Below are 20065 nucleotides of genomic sequence, written 5' to 3' on the forward strand. Positions count from 1 at the left end.
AGAAACATTCCTTCAATAAGATTCTCTCCTTTTCTACTACTGCCCTAAATTAATTCTTGCTACAAAGTCCTAGTTTTAGTTCCCTGTCCCAGAGCTCACAATCAGTGAAAACCATGTTATCCATCTCTGGAAACACTACATATAGGACAGAAACTTAACAATTTAAAAATTACTTATTTTAGCAAATGTATTAGTCCTCATTCCAACACGCAGTGTTTTTTTCCTCTACGTTAACTACATCTTCTCTTGTTACAGGAGCTGATCAGTCCTGCTCATTGATTTAGACTAGTGTGGAGCCCTCCATGGAGTTTTGCCTTGAGTAGCTCTAAAAGACACCAAGATGAACCAGAGCTGAGGACCAGAGTAGCGATCTACCAGAGTAGCGACCATAAGCACCCTTACTCCTGCTTCAATAAACCATAGCTCCTCTGTTTCACAACACAGACACCACACCTTGCCATGACTTTGCATGCTTCCAAGTGCATTTTTAAGCTTTCTTCTTATTCAAAACAAGCTGCTTGGAAAATACTTTAATAAAGCAGTCCTAATATGCTCCTTCTTTTCTTCTTTTCTCTACCCTGTGAGAAGGCCAAGCAGTGAAATACATAATCATATTTTCATGTTTCAGATACAAATGGCAGCTGTAGCTCTCCCCGCAATATGTGCAGATAAAGAAACAAAGAGCACCAGGGACTGCTGAACCGAAATGCAAGCTCCAGTACTCTGCTATGGGAAAACCATCCTTCTCAAACCAAAATCACAGTGCAAACATTCCTTTTTCACAGAAAGCAATCATTAAAATACATGGTGTGTTAAACAAAGTAAGTGGGAGGTTATTTGCATTTGTGTGCATCTTGGCCCTGAGGGAAAACTAAAAAACAAATCATTTCATCCCTTTTCCTTGCAAATGCACATTAAGTATTCAATCAAACTGGAAAAAAGAAAAAGAAAAAAAAAAAAAGACCACTTCTTCCAAGGGTAGCAATAATTCTTCTGATATTCTGATGAGCTGACATTAATTTGATGAAAAAAAAAACCACATGAAAATACAGTGTGTAAATTAAGAGCCATTTTAAAACTTACCTGAGGCTTCCCTAAAGTTCACTTCTTTCCTGTACACACATTGCACATGCAGAAACAGGGACTCACAAAGTGTTAGTAGGCATCGACAGAAGATGAAGAAAAACTGAGTGAGAAGTCTCATCTACAGAAGTGTTAGGCTTTTGGCCAGCTATATGCAAGACTGTCTAAAGGACAGAGAAGGTGCCTGCTACCAAGCTGGGTTAGCAAGAAGCTAACAAGATCTAGAGATAAGCTGGACAGACTGTGGGCAGCAGGAAAGAGCGGGATTAGTATAAGCCCAGGCCCGCTCCCAAGCAGTGGGGCCGGTCGGAGAGAGGCAGCAAGGGGCTGGCAGTGCACTTACGGACGCTGCCGCAGACCGCCATGCAGTACTCCTCCGAGTCAAAGTTGTTCCGGTTGCCACCGCAGCCGCCGTAAAAGAAGGGCGCACACTTTCCTTCGGCCATGTCAAAGTACCAGCGGGAGATCATTGCACGGCAGGGACCGGTCTCAGCTTGTTCAGAGCACACTTCTAGTCACGGGAGACCCAGAGGAACCACATTTAGTATGAAAACAGCATTGCCTGTACTTCTACTTACTCAGTGTGCCAAAGCACACCTCAACATCTCTGTGTGAGGATTGGGATGTACCTAGGGGGCATCTGGGGGAAAGGGAAACACAAACTGCTAGATACTTTAATGCTTCTTCCCTAATATCACCCCAGAGGTGATGCAGGCAAATTCTGAAGTGTTCATATTAATGCTGCTGGGCCAACTCAGTACCAGGCCTATTCAGGCTTTGCTGCTGCAAGAGCATGAGCTCCTTCCAGCCCAGGGTATAAGCTCAGCCATATGCACGGAAGGATGCTTCTGAGAGCATGTGAGTCAGCTTCTTCCTTGTGGCAATGCAACCCCCCAAACTCAGTTACTTAGCTATGCAAATAAAAAAGAGTTATACTGGATTCTCCTCAGACACCAATTTATACACAATCACTGCTGAATAAACCACCCCCTCTTGCAGCCTGCCCAGCATAGGGTTTGTAATTTGTATCTGGAGGGCTCTTAAATGTAAAATTACTGCCACAGCTTTACGCCATCCACAGGAGGAAATCTCATCCCTAGTGAATATAGACAGAAAAAAAAATAAGCTTTAAGAAAAGAAGGTTTTTTTTTTTTGTTTGTTTTTTCTTTGTGAGCCACCACAGTCGTTGCCTATATGCTGCAACACATGAAAACCTGAGGGGAAAATCAAACCATTCAAATTAAAGGAAGACAAAGGAAATTCTGACTGCAATTTGGAATTAGGAGTAAACATACAGCCCTTTACCAATAACGTTCCAAACAGGAAAAAAAACAAACCAAAACAAAAAAAAGCCCAAAGCCCCCCCAGTCTTATCTTCCACATACTATATATACATCATATAAGAACTGCATAATGTCAAACATCAATAAATCCCTCATTTGCTTTCATCCCACACTGCATCAGTACACAAACTGACACGCTCATTACAGGCACCTGAATTCCCTGCATACATTTGAATTTCCTGGAAGGCAGATGCCTAAGGGTTGAAAGTCAGAAAGAAATATCAGCGCATCACCTACTGGCTACACAGAGTCCTGCTCTGCAGAGTCTGTCCTGTCTACTAACTAGCACTGCATCCCCCCCTGGGAGAGCTGCTATCTACTGCATGGATTTCATATTCATTTGTCATTGGTAGCCAATGTCTGTCTGCACTTAAATATGTAACGTAATTTTACTCATGGACTTATTTATAGATTTGTGGATTTATTTCTAGGTACATGAATATGGCAATATTATGAATCAGTATTAGGGAGTTCTGAGAGAAACATATCCACATATGCATTTGTAGCTGCACTACAAATGTTACAGTTCAGTATAAAGCCATTTTTAAGAAAAAAACAAATTTATTGTGAAGAATATTAATTACAATTAATTTTACACAACCGTAAGATTAACTATATACCAAATTTAGTAGAGAAGTGATTCCTCACATTTATTTTTGAATAACATTTTGCCCTTCCATCCAATTATACAGTCAAACCTTCACACCATGACAACTTTGCATAGACTTGGAAGAGCTGCCATGTGTCAATTAAAAATGAATAGTGACTCATGACATGAAAGAGACAGGTATAATCAAGAGAATGTCTGCTGACAGGAAATGTCATTTCAAAAAGCCAAGATCTCAGCAACTCAGTCTTTCTTTAGAAATGACTTAATTCAAGTTGACTATGGACTGACCTCTACTCACACAATAAGCACCTTCTACATTTATAGTTCTGCTATAAAGTCTGATTTATTTCACTTTGTACTGTTAAGTGTTATCAAGATGGGGATGGTTCATAGATTTAGAATGAAATTTGCTATATCTACTGCTCTCAGAAATAGAAACAGAGATTTTGTGCATGTACAAATAATGTGCAAAAGTGAAGGTAACCAGCCATCACACAACCAATGGCAGAGATAAAAAGGAGTTAGCTCTCTGGAATCTCAAGTCAGTCATACATGTGTTAAAAACGAAGAAGCACTTGGACAAGCATTCTGGCAAGCACAGGCTAAGTGGTAAGAGTAAGGCAGAAGCCCAGTGTTGTGGCCAGGGACTTGCTTCTCCCACCAGACCATCCTTGGCACATCCATCCAGCCTACCCAGGCAATCAGATTGCTTTTGTTGAGACCTAAATGGCAATTACTTCACCATACAGAGAGACAGTATATTATGCAAACATTTTATGGCTTACATGAAGATAAACAGAAGTAAACTGTTTCATGGCTGCCCTAATTGAGGGAATCGTGTTGCTGTGCTGCTGTGCGTAGGCAACTGTCACTGCTGTCATTCCTTTCCCACTGTGTCACTGCCTTCCCTCTGCGGAGGGTTCAGAGCAGCACTCCTTAACCCCTGCTTCAGGAGTGAGAGTGCATTTTTAAACCACCTTCAGTGCTTGAGAAATGGTACTGATTGCTCCTCTTGTTGGTTCAGATGCTCCTTCCATGCTTCTCCATACCCCTATCACTTGTGCTCAGTTTGAAAGAGCCACATTTAATCTTCAGCTATACTGCCCTAACTGAGGAGATGGGGCAATGAAGCACAAACCTCAAGAGGTTTTCTTGGGCTAGGAAAAAATTACTGCCATCCATATCCTGTTTCCCTTCCATCCACTGGAACTAAGTGTAGCAATTAATGCCTATGATGTATGAGCTACGGTATTTTCACAGATATTAGCAGCAAGGCTGCATACACTGCTAAATGATTCATCAAAAAATTAAAAGCTGTCTTTGGTTTATATATTAATTTTGTGGCTGAAAACTGATTAAAGATAAGATATTTTCTGCCACTGTGTAATTCTATTTTACTTGTTATCATATTTTATATTTATTTTAAATCAAGAACAGCACTGTGAGCTTTGCTTTGTTTAACTGGTTCATTCTTCCTTTCCAAAGATGCATTTTTTGCCCTTGGCTCCATGAAACCAAACACAATGAAAGAGGACAAGCCCTTGGCACAATTCAGGTTCATAAATGGTCTAACCTCTAACTTTGCTTTCAGATTCTTCCAATTTTCACACAGTAAAATAGTAAAATTTTCAACAGTAAAATTTCTCTCACCTTCCCTTTTTTTCTTTCTGCATGAGACCAACACTTCTCCATGAACAGCAACATTTTCAATAGGAGAATGTGTAATACAACTTAACATTCCAATAGGAAAAAGAAAACAAAACAAAACAAAAAAATCCCATGTTTACATACTTTATCACTGCAATCATTAAGATTCCTTGGTATGCAGGATTTGAGTCCCTATATGATATTTAATTGAGCTAAGAAAACTTAAGAGATCTAAAATAACTACATGATCTGAGAACTAAGCTCATTTAAATGCTGGTACAGTCTATTCCAGACCTTAAACAGGAAATTAAATTTGAAGCAATTTAAGGGGAAAAAAAAAAAGGACAAACAAGAGGAGTTAGTAAATTAACTCAGACCTATCTTGGAAGCCAGGTTCTACATCTAGTTTATGCTTCTGAAAATCTTCTGCCTTGATGCTGCATCAGAAAGATCTCCTCATATTGTCTTGCAAAATATGACACATTCTTTAGTTTAGCCACAGAACTGGAAAATATGAAGCCTTTATGACCTTTTCTATACTATCAGCCCTTCCAGCTTAGCATTAATAATGGCAAATACATACAACTAAAACATGCTGATGGTGTTACCACCTCACTAGCACTGGTTATATATTTGCTTTGTTCATGTTAGCATCCCTTCAAACCGTGCTTCATACTCACACCTACAAGTGATGCACTTGGCTGCTTGAGAAAAATGGACCACAGTTTTATATTTTATTACTAAAGAACAATGTATTTGTTCTTTCATGTTGATGCATGAGAGAGTAAAGGAATAAATCACTCAAATACATAAGGTGAGGTGTATGCTTCACTTTACTACATGCTAGTACATAATGTTATAACTGGAGTAATTTTGAGTTCCATGTCCAGGAACTGAGAGCTATAGTTGGAAGACATTAATACAAATGTATCTCTACTAGTCTTGGTTTCTTTAATTAGCTGAGAAAAATTAGTCAAGTTAAAGAGTAAATGTGCACTGTTTTTCTTAGACTTCTTTTGTTCCAAAATGTAATGATACTGTTTTGCTCAATGAATTAATCAAAGGAAATATTTAAAGATAATTTCACTGAGACAAAGCTTCCTTGTGCTGAATATATACTTAGACGAGGCAGCCAAATTTTAGTTTGAGTATTCAAAGACAAAAGCTAATTTCATAGGAGGTTTCTGGAATTAGGATGAGACAGCTGGGGAGCTGGCACATGCTATAGTAATAAAGTTGGTGCGTTAGTTATACAACCCCACTAAAACGCTTTCTATAGACAAAGTTAAAAGAAAAAGCAAAATGTTCCAAATGAAGACCTGGAAAACAGTCCTTAAAATTTAAGACTGCACTTCCCATCCTAAGCCACAAAGACTGGATTTTTCTCTCTGATGTTTATTCTTAATCTACTGAAGAATATTTGATACATGAAAAACAAACAAACAAACAAATAAATAAATAAATAAATAAATAAGTGTGTGTGCACTTGGCTAGAACACAAAGCCTCACAATTTTCATGTGGAACTTATACATGAAAACATAGTTTCTATTTATTTGTGTAAAACAATTACACTTTGAACCAAGATGACAAATAGATACTCTTGATGGCCAGAACCCAAACAAAAACTCCTGTTTGTTAAGTGTCAATCCATAAAGTGTCATGAATTTACCTACATTTTTCAAAAAAGAGAGTTGCTACAAAAACACTGCAATTATGTGAACATGGCAGGACATGGAGTATGCGAGGATTTACCTCAAAGGCACATGCCAATCTTTTAGCATTAAACTTAAATCTGCTTCCATACAGTAAAATGACATTCCATGTAGGGAAGAAGGCTCCTGGAGGATTTCTCCTAGCAGGAAATAATTCAAGTGAAACCACACTCTGATCCTCTAACCTTACTGTGTTTACTATTTACCACATTTACCCTTGACCCAGAATATTAATAATATATTGCTTTTCCATCAACAAGACTAGTAAATCATAAAAAAGATTTCTCCTTAATTCCAATATATCTTGAAGTATTAAGTTGCAGTGAAATAGCAGAGCTTTAAATTATAATGTCTAACCAAAAGTTATCAGTTATTTTAATGCAAATCCATTAGGCTAATTTTATCAGATCCTGCTCATATGCTACAGTAGATTATCATTCTTAATGAAGATCTCATAATAAAACGCAGCGGAGTTAAATTAATGTGCACTATTTGGATAGCGATATGTGAGTTTATTCTTAATATGGAATACAACCACACATTATCATTTTCCAAATACAGCATACTGCACAGTCTTGAAGGGAATGAAAAACAAGAAAGTATTAATTCAAAGGCAAGATAATAACATTTCAAATCTAGTTAATGCTACTAAAATTGTTAATATTATCCCAAAGTTACAGCTGATGGGTCTAACCACCAGGGTTAACCACCCTTGCCTTCAAAATGCTGTCAATGAATGGATTTTAGGTCTTTTAGACACGTAAATCTGCAGTGGGGGAAAAAAAAGACAGAAATATGCCAGACGTATACTAGGTCAATAAAGGTAGGAGCTATTACACAAACATCAGTCTACTCTTCTCTTGCTAGGAAGCAAGCACATGATATCCTGCTTGCAACTCCTGATTGTAAACATAGCAAAAATACCCTGTCAAGCACCAGTGATAAACTCGTTTCCTAACTGTTAAAAAAAATCCAGTAGAGTTAGAGAATGCCCAACTGATTGCAAAAGGGCAGCACTGTGTACTGGAGTAAGCAGGTCAGGCTTATGCTGAATCTTCCACATTTGCTGATCGGTATGCAAAGAAGCTGCCAAATGTTTTTGCCAGGCTGCTGTGCTGACCCCACTGCCTTCCTTTAAATGAGACCAGACTGACTGCTATGCTGACAGGAAGCATCACATCCAAAATGCTTATTCTTTGTTGTAAGCCAAGAGAGACTGATTTTTAATATCGCCTGCTGCACTGAAGGTGAGTAGAAAAAAACCCTCAAAAACAATTGCATGTGGTGAGAGAGCAGAGACTGCTCGTTCAGTCACACACTGTAAGAACTACCTGGAGCCTGGATGGCTCAGAAACAGCTCCTCAAAACCCACTATGCAGCTGGGACAGCAGCAAAATGCTCAGTTGCTTACAACCGGCCACCAGAAAAAGTCACCTCCCTCACTCCCTATAGAATCATAGAATCACTCAGGTTGGAAAAGACCTTAAGGATCATCGAGACCAACCACAACCTAACGATACTACCCTAACGAACAACCTATAGCTCAATCATGTCCCTGAGCACCACAACCAAACAGTTTTTAAACACATCCAGAGATGGTGACTCAACCACCTCTCTGGGGAGCCCATTCCAGTGCTTAACAACCCTTTCTGAAAAGAAGTTTTTCCTGATATCCAACCTAAACTCACCCTGGTGCAACTTGAGGCCATTTCTCCTCATCCTGTTTGGAATCAAGAGCCATCGATTTCTTCTGTGGTTTTATAAAAGAGCCACACTCTCTTGACCACAAATTCTGTGATAACATCTCTTAGTGACCAACAGAGATAAATACAGATTTGCTATTAACTCTGTGGATCCCTGCAACCTCAGACTCACCATCAACTAGATTTAACACCTCAACTCCAGCAGGAGCAGACCTGCAAGTCTAAATTCAGTCTGCTTCCCTACTCCATGTGAACTGAGAGTAGGGATGGTCCCTCAAGAAAAGCAGGAAAGTGAATATTGCCAAGTAATGTGCTAGGAAAAGTTTATTCACATTTTAAAATAAAGACTATAGCTTACTAAAAAATGAATGAAAAGACTGCACTAAAAAAATGAATGAAAAGCCTGTCCTATCAGTGACCTTGCTCACTCTCTAGGCAAGACCATAACATCCATTTCACTGCAAAGAAGTTTGCAAATAGATGCACTATTGCTATTTTGATCATAATTCAATAAAGTATGTATGGAAATAAAATTGTCTGACAAACTGATTCTACAATAGCTCTAGGTGTCTTTAAAGTGTAACATTACAGTTAAGCTTTTCCATTATTTATGGCTGATTGCAGTTATTCCATTGATTTGGGAAAGAAAGGACTCTATTAGACTTTAATTTATGGTTTTAGAACATTTGATCTTTGTTGATTTCATGTTGAAAAGCAACTCCTTTAAAATGGGACAAATCTACACACTGGGTTCTTTAATGCTATGACATGGTACTAGCCACAGCTTCATAAAGCCTACATAAAAATAGCTGTAAAGTGTCTGTGAAGAGCATCCCATGACACGTTTTATGAACAGTGGATGCTTACCACAGAAGCTTCTGTGTGGATCTGCTGGCAGCATCAGGAGGACTTGGAGCCCTAAGGGAAGTGTTTTCTCAAGCACAGCAAGAAAAGCAGGAGTAAGGGCTAAGATGATAAATTCTGTGGGATGCAAACAAACATTCTGCATGGTGCAGCTCAGCTGGATGCATTCAGAGCCAGCCTCAGCACTCTCCAAGCCCCAGGAAGGCTGGAGGTCAGAAAGTATGAAGGGCTGAGGCAGAGCTATGATGGGAATTTATATTGATAACAGACAGCCCTCACCTCATCTGCAGCAGCAGGTATTTCTCTGTCACCATGGTGCAAAATTTTAGACTTGGGAGAAACAGGATAATAGCTTTTCATTGCAGCCAGCAATCATGTGCATTTCTAACAGATTTTTAAAAGGTAGCTTCTTCAATAGTTTGCCTCTTCTTTTTTTTTTTGTATTTTACATTCATATTATTACATATTATTTTCCTGAAGGCTAAACATCTTAACCTCTTTGAAATGTCAGCCTCAGTAAAGAAACGAGCTCTACCTAATTTGTCCTCATTTCCACTCATCCAAAATCCCATTAAAATGAAGTGTTCTTTTTTCTCCCCCTCCTTCTCAATATTCATTTTCCATTCAGAACAGGGCACTTTATTCCCAGGTGGTGAAAGCTCACATATGGAAATGTATTTAATTGGTTTAAAGATTTAAATATAATCTCATCCTACTCCATTCTCACTGAACTGGATCTCCAATAATTGAGCAAAACACTCAACAGACAGTTAAAAAAGAGAGAAAGGCATAAGAATGCTTTTCCAGTCCAAGAAAGAAATGTTTGCAAATCATTTTACTAAAGCATTAATGCTTTTGATGAGAGACCTGACCTACACAGACAATGAATAGAAAAAAACAAATGAAGGAAGTCTCCTTTTTCCAGGGCATTTCTCTTTGGCACTCTTCTGTCACGTGTATGTGTAAGAAATCAAAGCCAGGAGCCCCCTGCTTTTTCTTTCCATACCTGCTCTGGCAAGCACCACTACCATGGATTACTGCCCCATCTCATTTTGCCTTTGCATCCTGCAAGTCCCAAATCCTCTCACTTTTTAATCATATCTTCTGCCATCATCCACAGCCCTTACAGGTAGAGCTGTAAGCACTGCAGAAAAATCACTGTCTATTTTACAGATATTTACATCATATACTACTGTTCTTATAAAAACAGAAACTCAAGAACAACTCATTCAAATACATATTGTAGGAGAAGTGTGGCCTTTAAAATTCTGTGCTGCTTTGCCCATTGACTAGGGTAAAAGGCCCAAGCTCCTGCTTTGAATTGACATGCTATTCTGTAACAAATGCAAAACATCCCATATACAACTTCTCTGTGTTAATTGCTACACATGGCAGTCAAGTTAAGTTATTGAATGTTACTTCAATTGGAAAAAAAAAAAGAACAGAAACACTACTTCAGTTACAATACCAACCATACAAGTGACCAGACACTTCCAAATACTTGAAAAGGAAAAAGGAAAGGGGAAGGGATTAAACTTGCAAATTAGTGAAGACAAAACATAATGATGCTGCAGCTTAGGGTATTTTGCTATTCGGAACATTTCTTGTCAAAAAGAGCAAATGTACAAAGCAGTAGGAACAGTTTTCCAGCCACAAGCTACTGCCCATGAATTTACCTCTGACAACTTCTTCCACGGACTCCGTAGTTGTGGTGGTAGTGGTTGCGATACTGGTAGTTCTTTCTGTTGCTTCCTCATACTCTTCCTCTGTCTCTTCAATTTCATCACCATCATCATCGTCATCATCATCAGCATCTTCATCTTCCACAACAGTTAGCTCCTCATCTTCCTCTGGTTGTTCTTCTACTACTTTATCATCACTAAACAAAGAAAATTAAAATGATACATCAGCAACAAAATGATTCCAAAGCGCTAAGTGAGACATTTTATATGGCAACACCGTAAGGACAGGAAGTTACCTGTTTCCCCATCTCCCTCCTCCACCTTTAAATAAAACAACATAGATAGTGAGGGACTCTGAAATGTCTCAGTGAATGAGAAATTAGACGGAAAAAAAAAGCATTAGCAATGCTGTGAGAAAACTATCAGGATACCAGACTGGAACTCTCCTCTTTGTACACAGGGATGGAAAAAAGTATTCTCATCAGCAACACTGTATTTTGACAGCTGAATAACACTCCAAATACACTTGCTTCATTCTGCCATCAACAAATCAATTCATATTTTGAAAAAAAGCCCAAATTAGCTCAAAATGCCTGAGCTCATACACAGATGAAAGTGGAGAGTTCCTCAGGATTTTCTCACCCAGGAGACACCTAATTCAAAGACATGCTAAGGGCTACTTTGCCTGTCATCCTCAGAGTACAGCTCAGTGTCAAAACAAGCATTTAGCTGACCTATAATTCTCTACAATGACTGCTGATTTTTTTTTTTATTATTCTATTGTTACAATATTTTGTGAATAGAAAAGCCACTTTTAAGGTAACTGTGCAAAAAACAGTTTCCACAAGGTTTAGTGAAAAGACATTGGGCAAATTTTTTGTGTGAGGGAGGGGACAGCTGACACAGGGCTGCAACTCATTCTTCAGCTGACTGTTGCTAGCTCTTCTATTTGTGGCTTTGTCTTCTTTAGGCACCTCAAAGCAGGCAACGGACACAGCAGCAACACCAAGGACCCAATTATTCAGAAAGAGAGAAGAACCTTCTAGTTTTGGCCCTCTGTACAAGAGCTGTGGTGACCAAATGTTGAAGACTGCACGGTTCTCCTGATAAGGTCACTGTCTCAGCCAGTGTGTATGGCCACTCAGCATGGCAAGCTCAGCTCAGCTACACTGCAAGGCTTACAGTACTAAGCTGTCATGTATCAGACGGAGCCCTGGGCAACCTGATCTAGTGGTTGGCAATCCTGCCCACAGCAGGGGAGTTGGAACTAGACAATCTCTGAGGTCCCTTCCAACCCAAGCCATGATTGTATGAAATGTAAGCAAACCTCTGAGCTCACAAAGAAACCTCAAATTATTGAGTTAAATCTCATTATATATCATAGGAACCTAAACAACAATTTGTGCAGCTATGTAAAATTCTCAGGACTTTAATCAGTTTTCAGCACTAAGAAGGAATACTGCAGTCAGCTACCAAACATGTTTGGTGGCTTAATGTATCAAGAAGATTAGAACTGCTCATAATTCTGTATGATATACAGGCAATAGGCCAAAATACATAAACTTACTGACTGCCATTGCTGTTTTAGGAAGACTTACTAACCTTGTACCAGCTGTAGGAAAGTCTCACATTTGTTAATCTGTCCTCTTCTTGAAATTCACTGCTAATGAGTAAATTATCCTTAAATATTCAAACATACAGTGAATTTTTATCAGCGTCATACACAAGAGGTTTTGCATCCTTTTTTTCATGGTATCACATATGCTTGAACAGCCTTTTATTTGACGTTAACACCTTGCCTCTTTCACTTCATTTTGAAGACTAACACTATCACATTTCACTTTACAATATGTTGTCTAGTACAGCTTTGAGAGTAAACTCAAAGCAAAAAAGAAGATAGAATGGTCTTTTTAAAAGTGTTATGAAGAAATTAGGAAACAGTGAAAATAATCTCATATGCCACAAGCATGATTACTAGGAAAATGTTAAGACATATACGAACAAGCATACATCCTCTGTTTCTCACCCTCAAAATAAATGGCCTTTCAAAACAGGAAAGGATTAAACAATGAAGCTTTTCACTAAGTGAAGCCTAGGCAGGTTACTGGGTATAGTAAAGATAAACTGCTGAAGAGTCTGAAAAAGTGATTACCTGTTTCTGTTTACATGGGGAAGACTGAAAAAGGTACAAAATCTCAAGGTTTTTCTCTTAGTTTCTTCATTTCAAAGAACTAAATTAGAAATTTCAGCATTTCTACAATATGGTCTTCCTCTGGCATTCTAATTTCAGTATATCCAAAATTGCCATCTTCGTTCTTAGGAAATCCTTTCTGAGTAACAGAATTCTTCTGTTTCCATTACAAAGTATTAAACCTTTCTGGGAGTGTGAAATAATTGCTACACATACACTGTAACCTTTTGAATAGACAAAGGGAGATGAAATTTTAAGTTCTAATATCTGTTTCTGATCTTCAGGATAAATGGATTCTAGTCTTGGCTACCTACAGAGTAGATGTGCTGAGTGTAAGGTGCCCAGATTTTGATCTAGAGCATTGGACAGGCTATGCCATAACTACAGGAACAAATACAACACACTTCTAAGAAAATGCAATTACTTTTCATTTTCCTTTCACATAAGCGATCACTCTCAGATACTACCAAGTTCATAAAGTTAAAAAAAAAAAAAACACAAAAAAAACCCCTCCAATCCAATCACTCAACACCTCACACTAATAAACAAAACAAAAAGGAAAGTCAATTAGTCACATGGAAAGCTACTTCAAAAATAATTTGTATGCATGCATCCAATAACCATCTGTTTTTAGCTACACAAAAGCAATTAACTCAGCTATGTCAGTCTCCAGCATTCTACTGGAAAACTCTTGGCATCAAGGCCAAGCTTTTTGTGTTAAGGGGGGCATGACAGAAGTATGATATAAGAAGATAATTCTGCCAGTTGCTTCTGCTCACCATCACAGTGGTCCCTCATTTCCTCTCTAGCAATTTATCAGAAGGAAGTGAAACCTTGCTATATACTTGAAGAAGTAGGATACCTTGAAGAAATAGGATACCTGAAATTAGGCTTTGCAAGGTTTTCTCTTCCCTAGTAGCCCTGTTGTTCAAAGAAAAGTGCAAGGGGAAAAGTGCTCTGCACTTTCTCAGAAGGATTCTCCTTTAGCGAAACTGAATACCCAGAATGGGACTGGTATCATAAACAAAACAGTAACACAGACCAAATCACATGAATATAGAACAGTGAGGGACCTATCCTAGCCAGCTCTAACAGTTAAAAAAAAGCAACCATTTATATTAGAAATCAGTGCAAGTACTCTAATTCATGTGCTCCTAAGACTCAATCACAGCACGCGTGCTCAGCAGTGCAAGCAGAAAATAATGACATCTTCAAAGAGGTACTTGGTCATGACATGCACAAGAACAGCATTTAATGTGGGAGTGGCTTAAGATGACTCTTCAGGGGCCAAGGACCACTGGGAAGAAGGAAGAATCCCAGTGTGTGCCAGTGAGGGGACACTGAGCCTTATCCTTTAAGACAGTCTTATTATCTATAAACAGTGTTAAAACCTGATGGACTTCTGTCACAAAGACAGGAGCTGGAATTGGCACTGTTAGTATTATGAAATCTACTACACTTCCTGTAATACAACAAGAAGAATAAACCTTGGTTTTGTTTCTTTGGACTTCATCTTTGTTAATATCCTGGATCTTTCTCAAAGATTGTGAAGAGGAACAACAGAGGAGTAAAGTCATACTTCAGCTTTTGGACTGACACATCTACTTTCCGAATGGTGTCAAAACCTCTCTGCTGCACGTTGCATGAGGCTCTGTTTCTTCATGTCATACTTCATGCTCTAGTACCATTTCGCATTTCTCCATCAGCACCTGCACACCCAGACACAGAGACTCACAATGTTTGTACACACCTCTCACCTCAGCATCCACCTTCTTCCAACAGAAGCTTACTAAAAGGTGAATGTGGATGCTGGTATTTTTCTCAGAAATCCCTGATTTTTAATATATGTAGCATGTGTGCTTACTTCCCATTACTATTATTACATTTTACCTTCTTGCTTAACGAGTATGTCTCAGTTTTGTTTCTTCTTCACAGCATCTTGACAACATTTCCATATATTCCCTTGACACTATTCCAGGCAGGGTTTTATTAGCTCTACAGACTGAAGCGTTTCGTTTAAAAGATACTGTTGACATTTTGCCTTAGCTTAAGTGGCGCCAGTGACAGGATTTTTCAAAGGCTGCTCAAAAAGTATTACTTGATACACTGACAGGCTCACAGATTTGTAAAGCCATAACATCGCCATCTGAATTTAACAGTTCAGCAGTAAACAATGGAGGTTAATTCTGAGCCTTGAACACAGACATAATATTTGCTGTTTTCATACAGAACATCACTGTACCTCATTCTGCTGCCAGCAGAGACTTCTGGCATACCAGGCAGCACCATTTCCTTCAATGGTGGACACAGAGGTCACCATGGCTTTGAACCTCCTGCTTCTATCTCCCCACATAGGGGTTATTAAAATTCATTCCTTTCTCATGGAAATAATACTTCCCTCAAGCATCCAAGCAGTGCAGTGGGTTTTTAAAGGAATCATCTACATTCCTATGTGTGATGAAACACATTACTTCAAGTTTGGCAGTTGTAGCACTATTTCTGATGCTGCAGAGGCACTGGAGTTTCAGGCAGCCTTAAGAGGTAGCAAGTCCCATTTCCAACACTGATATAAATAAAAACATACCAATGAGCTTATTTCTGTTTCTAAAAGACATACCACTGTACAGCTACTGCCAGTATGCATCCAGGCACATGGTTACAAACAGTGCTTAAAGCACAGTTCTGTTTATGCATATCTAATAACTTTCTTTTCTTAATCCATCACTTCAGTAAGAACTGACATCAATATACTGTTTATTCACTTCACTCAGAATTGGGCATATTCCTATTACTTCTTGAAGACAAAACTGAAAGACTGGTAAAAGGAAACAAATGAAAGTGAACAACATTCACTTGCTGATCAAGAAACGAGAAACAGAAGATGAAGGTTTGATTTTAGTATTCCAGTAACCTACAATGGGGACAAAAACAGAATAAAAATAAAGAGAGCAATTAAGTTTTCTTTCCAACTGTGCTTTAGGGCTCTTGGGACTGCAGCACAAGCTATGTTTTAAGAAGAGATTTCCATCTGTAATTATTACCTTCAGACAAAAATTTGGCAAAGCTTTCAATTGCCGATAACAAATAACTAAGAACTAATTAGTGGTTTGGGGAAGTGCCCCACACCTTTGTCTGCAATAAACTCTCATCCATTTGGATGTACTTAAAGCACAATCTTGCCAAATAACAACTTGAATAGAAACATACTTCATCACAAGGTGAAAAAACAGAATGAAAAGGTGTGGAAGACAGATGTTTTGAAATCTGAAAAGATTAGCATTCACTACACTTTTGAAACTCTGTTTTAATGTGAATATATTCCATCTGCACTGTGGTTGTTTGGTTTTTTTTTTAGCAGTCAACAAAACTGAATAAATAGAATCACAGAATCATTAAGGTTGGAAAAGACTTGCTAAGATCATCTGGTCCAACCATCCACCTATGACTAATATTGCCCACTAAACAATGTCCCCAGGTAATACATCCATCCTTTCCTCAAACACCTCCAGGGATGGTGATTCCACCACCTCCCTGTGCAGCCTGTGTCACTGCCTCACTGCTCTTATTGAGAAGGAATGTTTCCTAATATTCAATCAGAGCCTCCACTGGTGCAGCTTGAAGACACTTCTCTCATCTTAGCACTGCTACCCAGGAGAAGAGGCCGACTCCCACCTTGTAACAACCTCCTTTCAGGCAGGTGTGGAGCTGCTGTTTGCTCTAGACAGCCAAGGGAATTAATACAGGACAAACAACTACTGCACATAAGCTGCTGCCTGTGCTCTTCCAGCCCAGCAAGGGAAGCTGAGAGTAATTTATGAATCCATAACTTCGACTGCTACAGGTGCCACCATCCCACTTTCCGGCATCTTGTGCTTCTCTATAGCCTTTTCAGCTCCTCTCAAATGAACTTCAGGAAACATGAGATGGGGCTGGATTTTCAAGTATTCAGCCTGTGTACAACTTTGCTTCTACCAAAAGATTAATGATAAACTCAGATATGCATTCTAGTATATAGGAAAGATGCAGAGCATAAAGCTCTTTAAATGTGAGTTTGGAAATGGATCCAGCTGCGAACTTCTATGTGTCTTAGAGTAAATATCTTCACAGAAAACACAGAACAGGAACACAGAAGAGTATGACAAATGCTTGGAATCCAAACAAAACGAGTGCACTTGACCTGGCCTAATTACCAGGCTTTTGATTAAAAGCAAATTAGAAAGCTAACAGGCAAGGAACCGAATTTCCTCACAACAAACATGCACATCAAAGGTTTGGGCATTTTCCACCTAGCATTTATCCAAAGCTTGCATTCCTCTGACTGAAAGATGAGTTTTCTCACAAACCAGGTGTGAACCTACCACTGCACGCATTGCATTCCTCTGAACAGTGCCACTAATTAAACATATGACTTAATGCAGGAACTACTTAAAGCTAAAGACTAAGCCAAGGGTGCACTTAGGAACATGAGTGCTCACATCACTGTACTTCTAATATTTAACTTTGACTTTGGTGCACTAGTTGACTTCAAGGTAAAGGTGAGCATATTAGCTGTGCGAAAATGAGCACCAGGGGAGTTTTGTTTTAGTGTAGGTGAGGGAAAGACAAAGCCAAGAACAAAATGAAGATTTTAGCATTCACCTTGAAAGTCTAGGAGGAAGGAGTTGCACTAAAAATACCTTTTTCCCTCAAATACTGGGACAGAGAGGGGGGAAACAGCAGGACAGGAACTAAACTGTGATTTAGCCATGAGATTAGGCACAGTTCCAGGAAAGAAAAGGGTTATGCCAGACCCCCAGTCTACATATCTGATCTTTTAAGTGGCTTATTTGTGTCAAAGTCTGGAAAATTACAGTGATCTACAGAATCAAGAGTATGACCCACAAAGTACCTTAGCCATGATGTTTCTGCTCTGACTGGTAAGTGACCCCAAAAGCAGAAACTGCTTAAAACTTCCTTAATTATTTTCATTAGGCCTGGGTTAAAATATGCATATAAAATAGATACCCCACTACACAAAGGAACAATGTGACATTTGGGCATGTACGAACACTTTTTCAGTCAAAATTTTAAGAATTCAGATGGACATCTTCCACCATGCACCAAATCATGAGAGATTCATACTGCCTAACATTTTTTCCAGCATCCATTTTATGATTTCTAATTATTTTCCATTTTCCTTTCTGTTCTTCCTTATTCCAGAGATCACCATTCTGTATATTTTCACCTGTCCGAATAGAAAACAACAATAAAGAACTCAGCTATTTCACAAAGTGTTACACAGGCTGCTTTTGAGTTCTGAAGACTTTACCAAACAACAGAGTAACAGAATTATGTGATTCTTAATGTCTTTCATCTTCCTGCTTTTAGAGTGTGGGTTTTTTTACATTTATACATAATGATAACAAAAAATTGCCTGCTTTCATTAACTCCAGTGGAAAGAATAAGAAGTTGAACTAAAGATGTTTTAGTCTCATTTTTAAACAGAACATTAAAAAAATAAAAAAGCAGAGAAACTCAGAACTAGAAACGTGTTTACATGAAGCCCATCAGGATCACAGAGCATTCTGATATTTAATAAATAACATATATAAAATCCTGACAGTAGAAAACCATGAAGACCAAATGCGATGAAACATGGTATGGCAGGGTAAAGGTCATCTGTGTGTCTCTGTTTCAGCCAGCCTGAGAATCAACAGGAAACCCTGGATCTGTTACAACGCATTTGCTTCCACAAAACCTCTGCTGTAATCAGAAGGGACTGCTCAATGTCTCTTTGTCTAATCTGTTATTTCACAGCTTATTTGAGGTATGCAATATGAACTATAAGCCAAATAAGTATGCGCTTTGTGGAATTCTTCACCTCAGTACCCTCACATGGTAACTACAGACCCAAACTGCAATAATATCTTTGTTTTACAATGGAGAAAGCAAATAAAAAATGCCAGAAGCATGTAGGTACCATGGATGCTCAACTCAAGATGTTGCTTAACATTTTTCAGTGAACATGCCATCTTAACTTTTCTAAATGCAGCTTCCCTCAGCAGCTTTTGCTGCTGACGGGATCCCCTCCACTCATGCAGCCAGACCAAGCTCTTCACCAGGTCAGCATTTTACTGTTTTAAACCTTTTCTTTTTTACTCAAATCACAATTTCAGAGCTATTTTTCCTCAGCAGTGATAAAAACAGAGAACCCATGTGAAAAAAAATGGCATGTTATTATGCAACCAGAGCCAAAAAAATTTAAGATTAGAAATGTCATCTGTCAGTAAAACAGAAAAGCGTTGACTGTTTTCATTCATATATTCAGAAGTGGGTATGCAGCCTTTCTTAACACGTGGAGAAAAAAAGCATTTACTACAGAAAATGCTCTACTACATGGCATTTGTAATATTCCAAGAAGTGGAATTTTTTCCACAAAGCATCCTAATACTGATTTCATATTTCTAGTGTAGACCACATAACAACCTCCATCACTGAAAGGTAAAAGAGAGCAGGAACTGCTGGGTAACTTTATGGAGGAATATCCAGTCATGAATCCATTGGCATACAGATCTCCTGGTTTAACAATACACGTTGAAAGAACCAGCTACAAATTTCTCACTTCCCGTTTTTTCTTTCATCAAGAATACATAGCGCACTGTTTGACATGGGATGGTACACACCTTTATGTCACAAGAACTTCTCAGAACATCTAGGAGAAATATCAGAACAGTTTATCGAGTTGTTTACAAAACAAATACATATACCCAAATGTATACAGGGAACTTTTTGCTCCAACATTTCAGTGTCGGACAAGTGGCAACATTTTTGCTTATAATACTTTTATTACTTAAAGAAAAAACTGCAACTAATAACTTTGTTTTTTGAGGTCTTGAAAGCATCATCCTTCTCTCAAAGTCTACTATTTATTAAATACCCCAAGTTTGATGCTATTAACCTTCTGAAAAAAGGCTGAACATTCATGCAAATCACATAGGTAGTTTGCACATCTAGCGTTTGCTAGCTCTCATGAGGGGTCACAAAAGCATGGATATATCCTACTCATCACTTTCTCAATTAGATTAATTCTCTCCACCCACAGTCTCATCCATCATTCTAGCTAAGGCTTTGTACTCAAATGGTGATTAGATTTGCCAACTCAGCATCGCTGCAATTACCCCTCAAAGCAACACGCTGTTTCATCAATTCCATTTGAAAGTTCTTGTCCTAAGAAGAAATCCAACACCTAC

At 38.6% G+C, this 20065-nt stretch overlaps 1 protein-coding gene across 2 annotated transcripts in view; it reads right to left on the reverse strand.

The window, feature by feature from the left end:
• The window catches only part of APP (amyloid beta precursor protein), a 195840-nt gene that overhangs the window by 70841 nt on the left and 104934 nt on the right, over nt 1-20065 (reverse strand). Inside the window, exons 6-7 of one of the 2 annotated variants that reach the window (XM_015880829.2) lie at nt 10640-10842; nt 1427-1594 (exon numbers count right to left, since the gene is read on the reverse strand). In XM_015880829.2, coding sequence (XP_015736315.1) covers nt 1427-1594; nt 10640-10842 — 371 coding nt within the window. The remainder of the gene's footprint in view (nt 1-1426; nt 1595-10639; nt 10843-20065) is intronic. The other variant, XM_015880839.2, reaches the window with a different exon arrangement.

This window comes from Coturnix japonica, chromosome 1 (genome assembly GCF_001577835.2).
Source record: "Coturnix japonica isolate 7356 chromosome 1, Coturnix japonica 2.1, whole genome shotgun sequence".
Taxonomy (NCBI): Eukaryota; Metazoa; Chordata; class Aves; order Galliformes; family Phasianidae; genus Coturnix; species Coturnix japonica.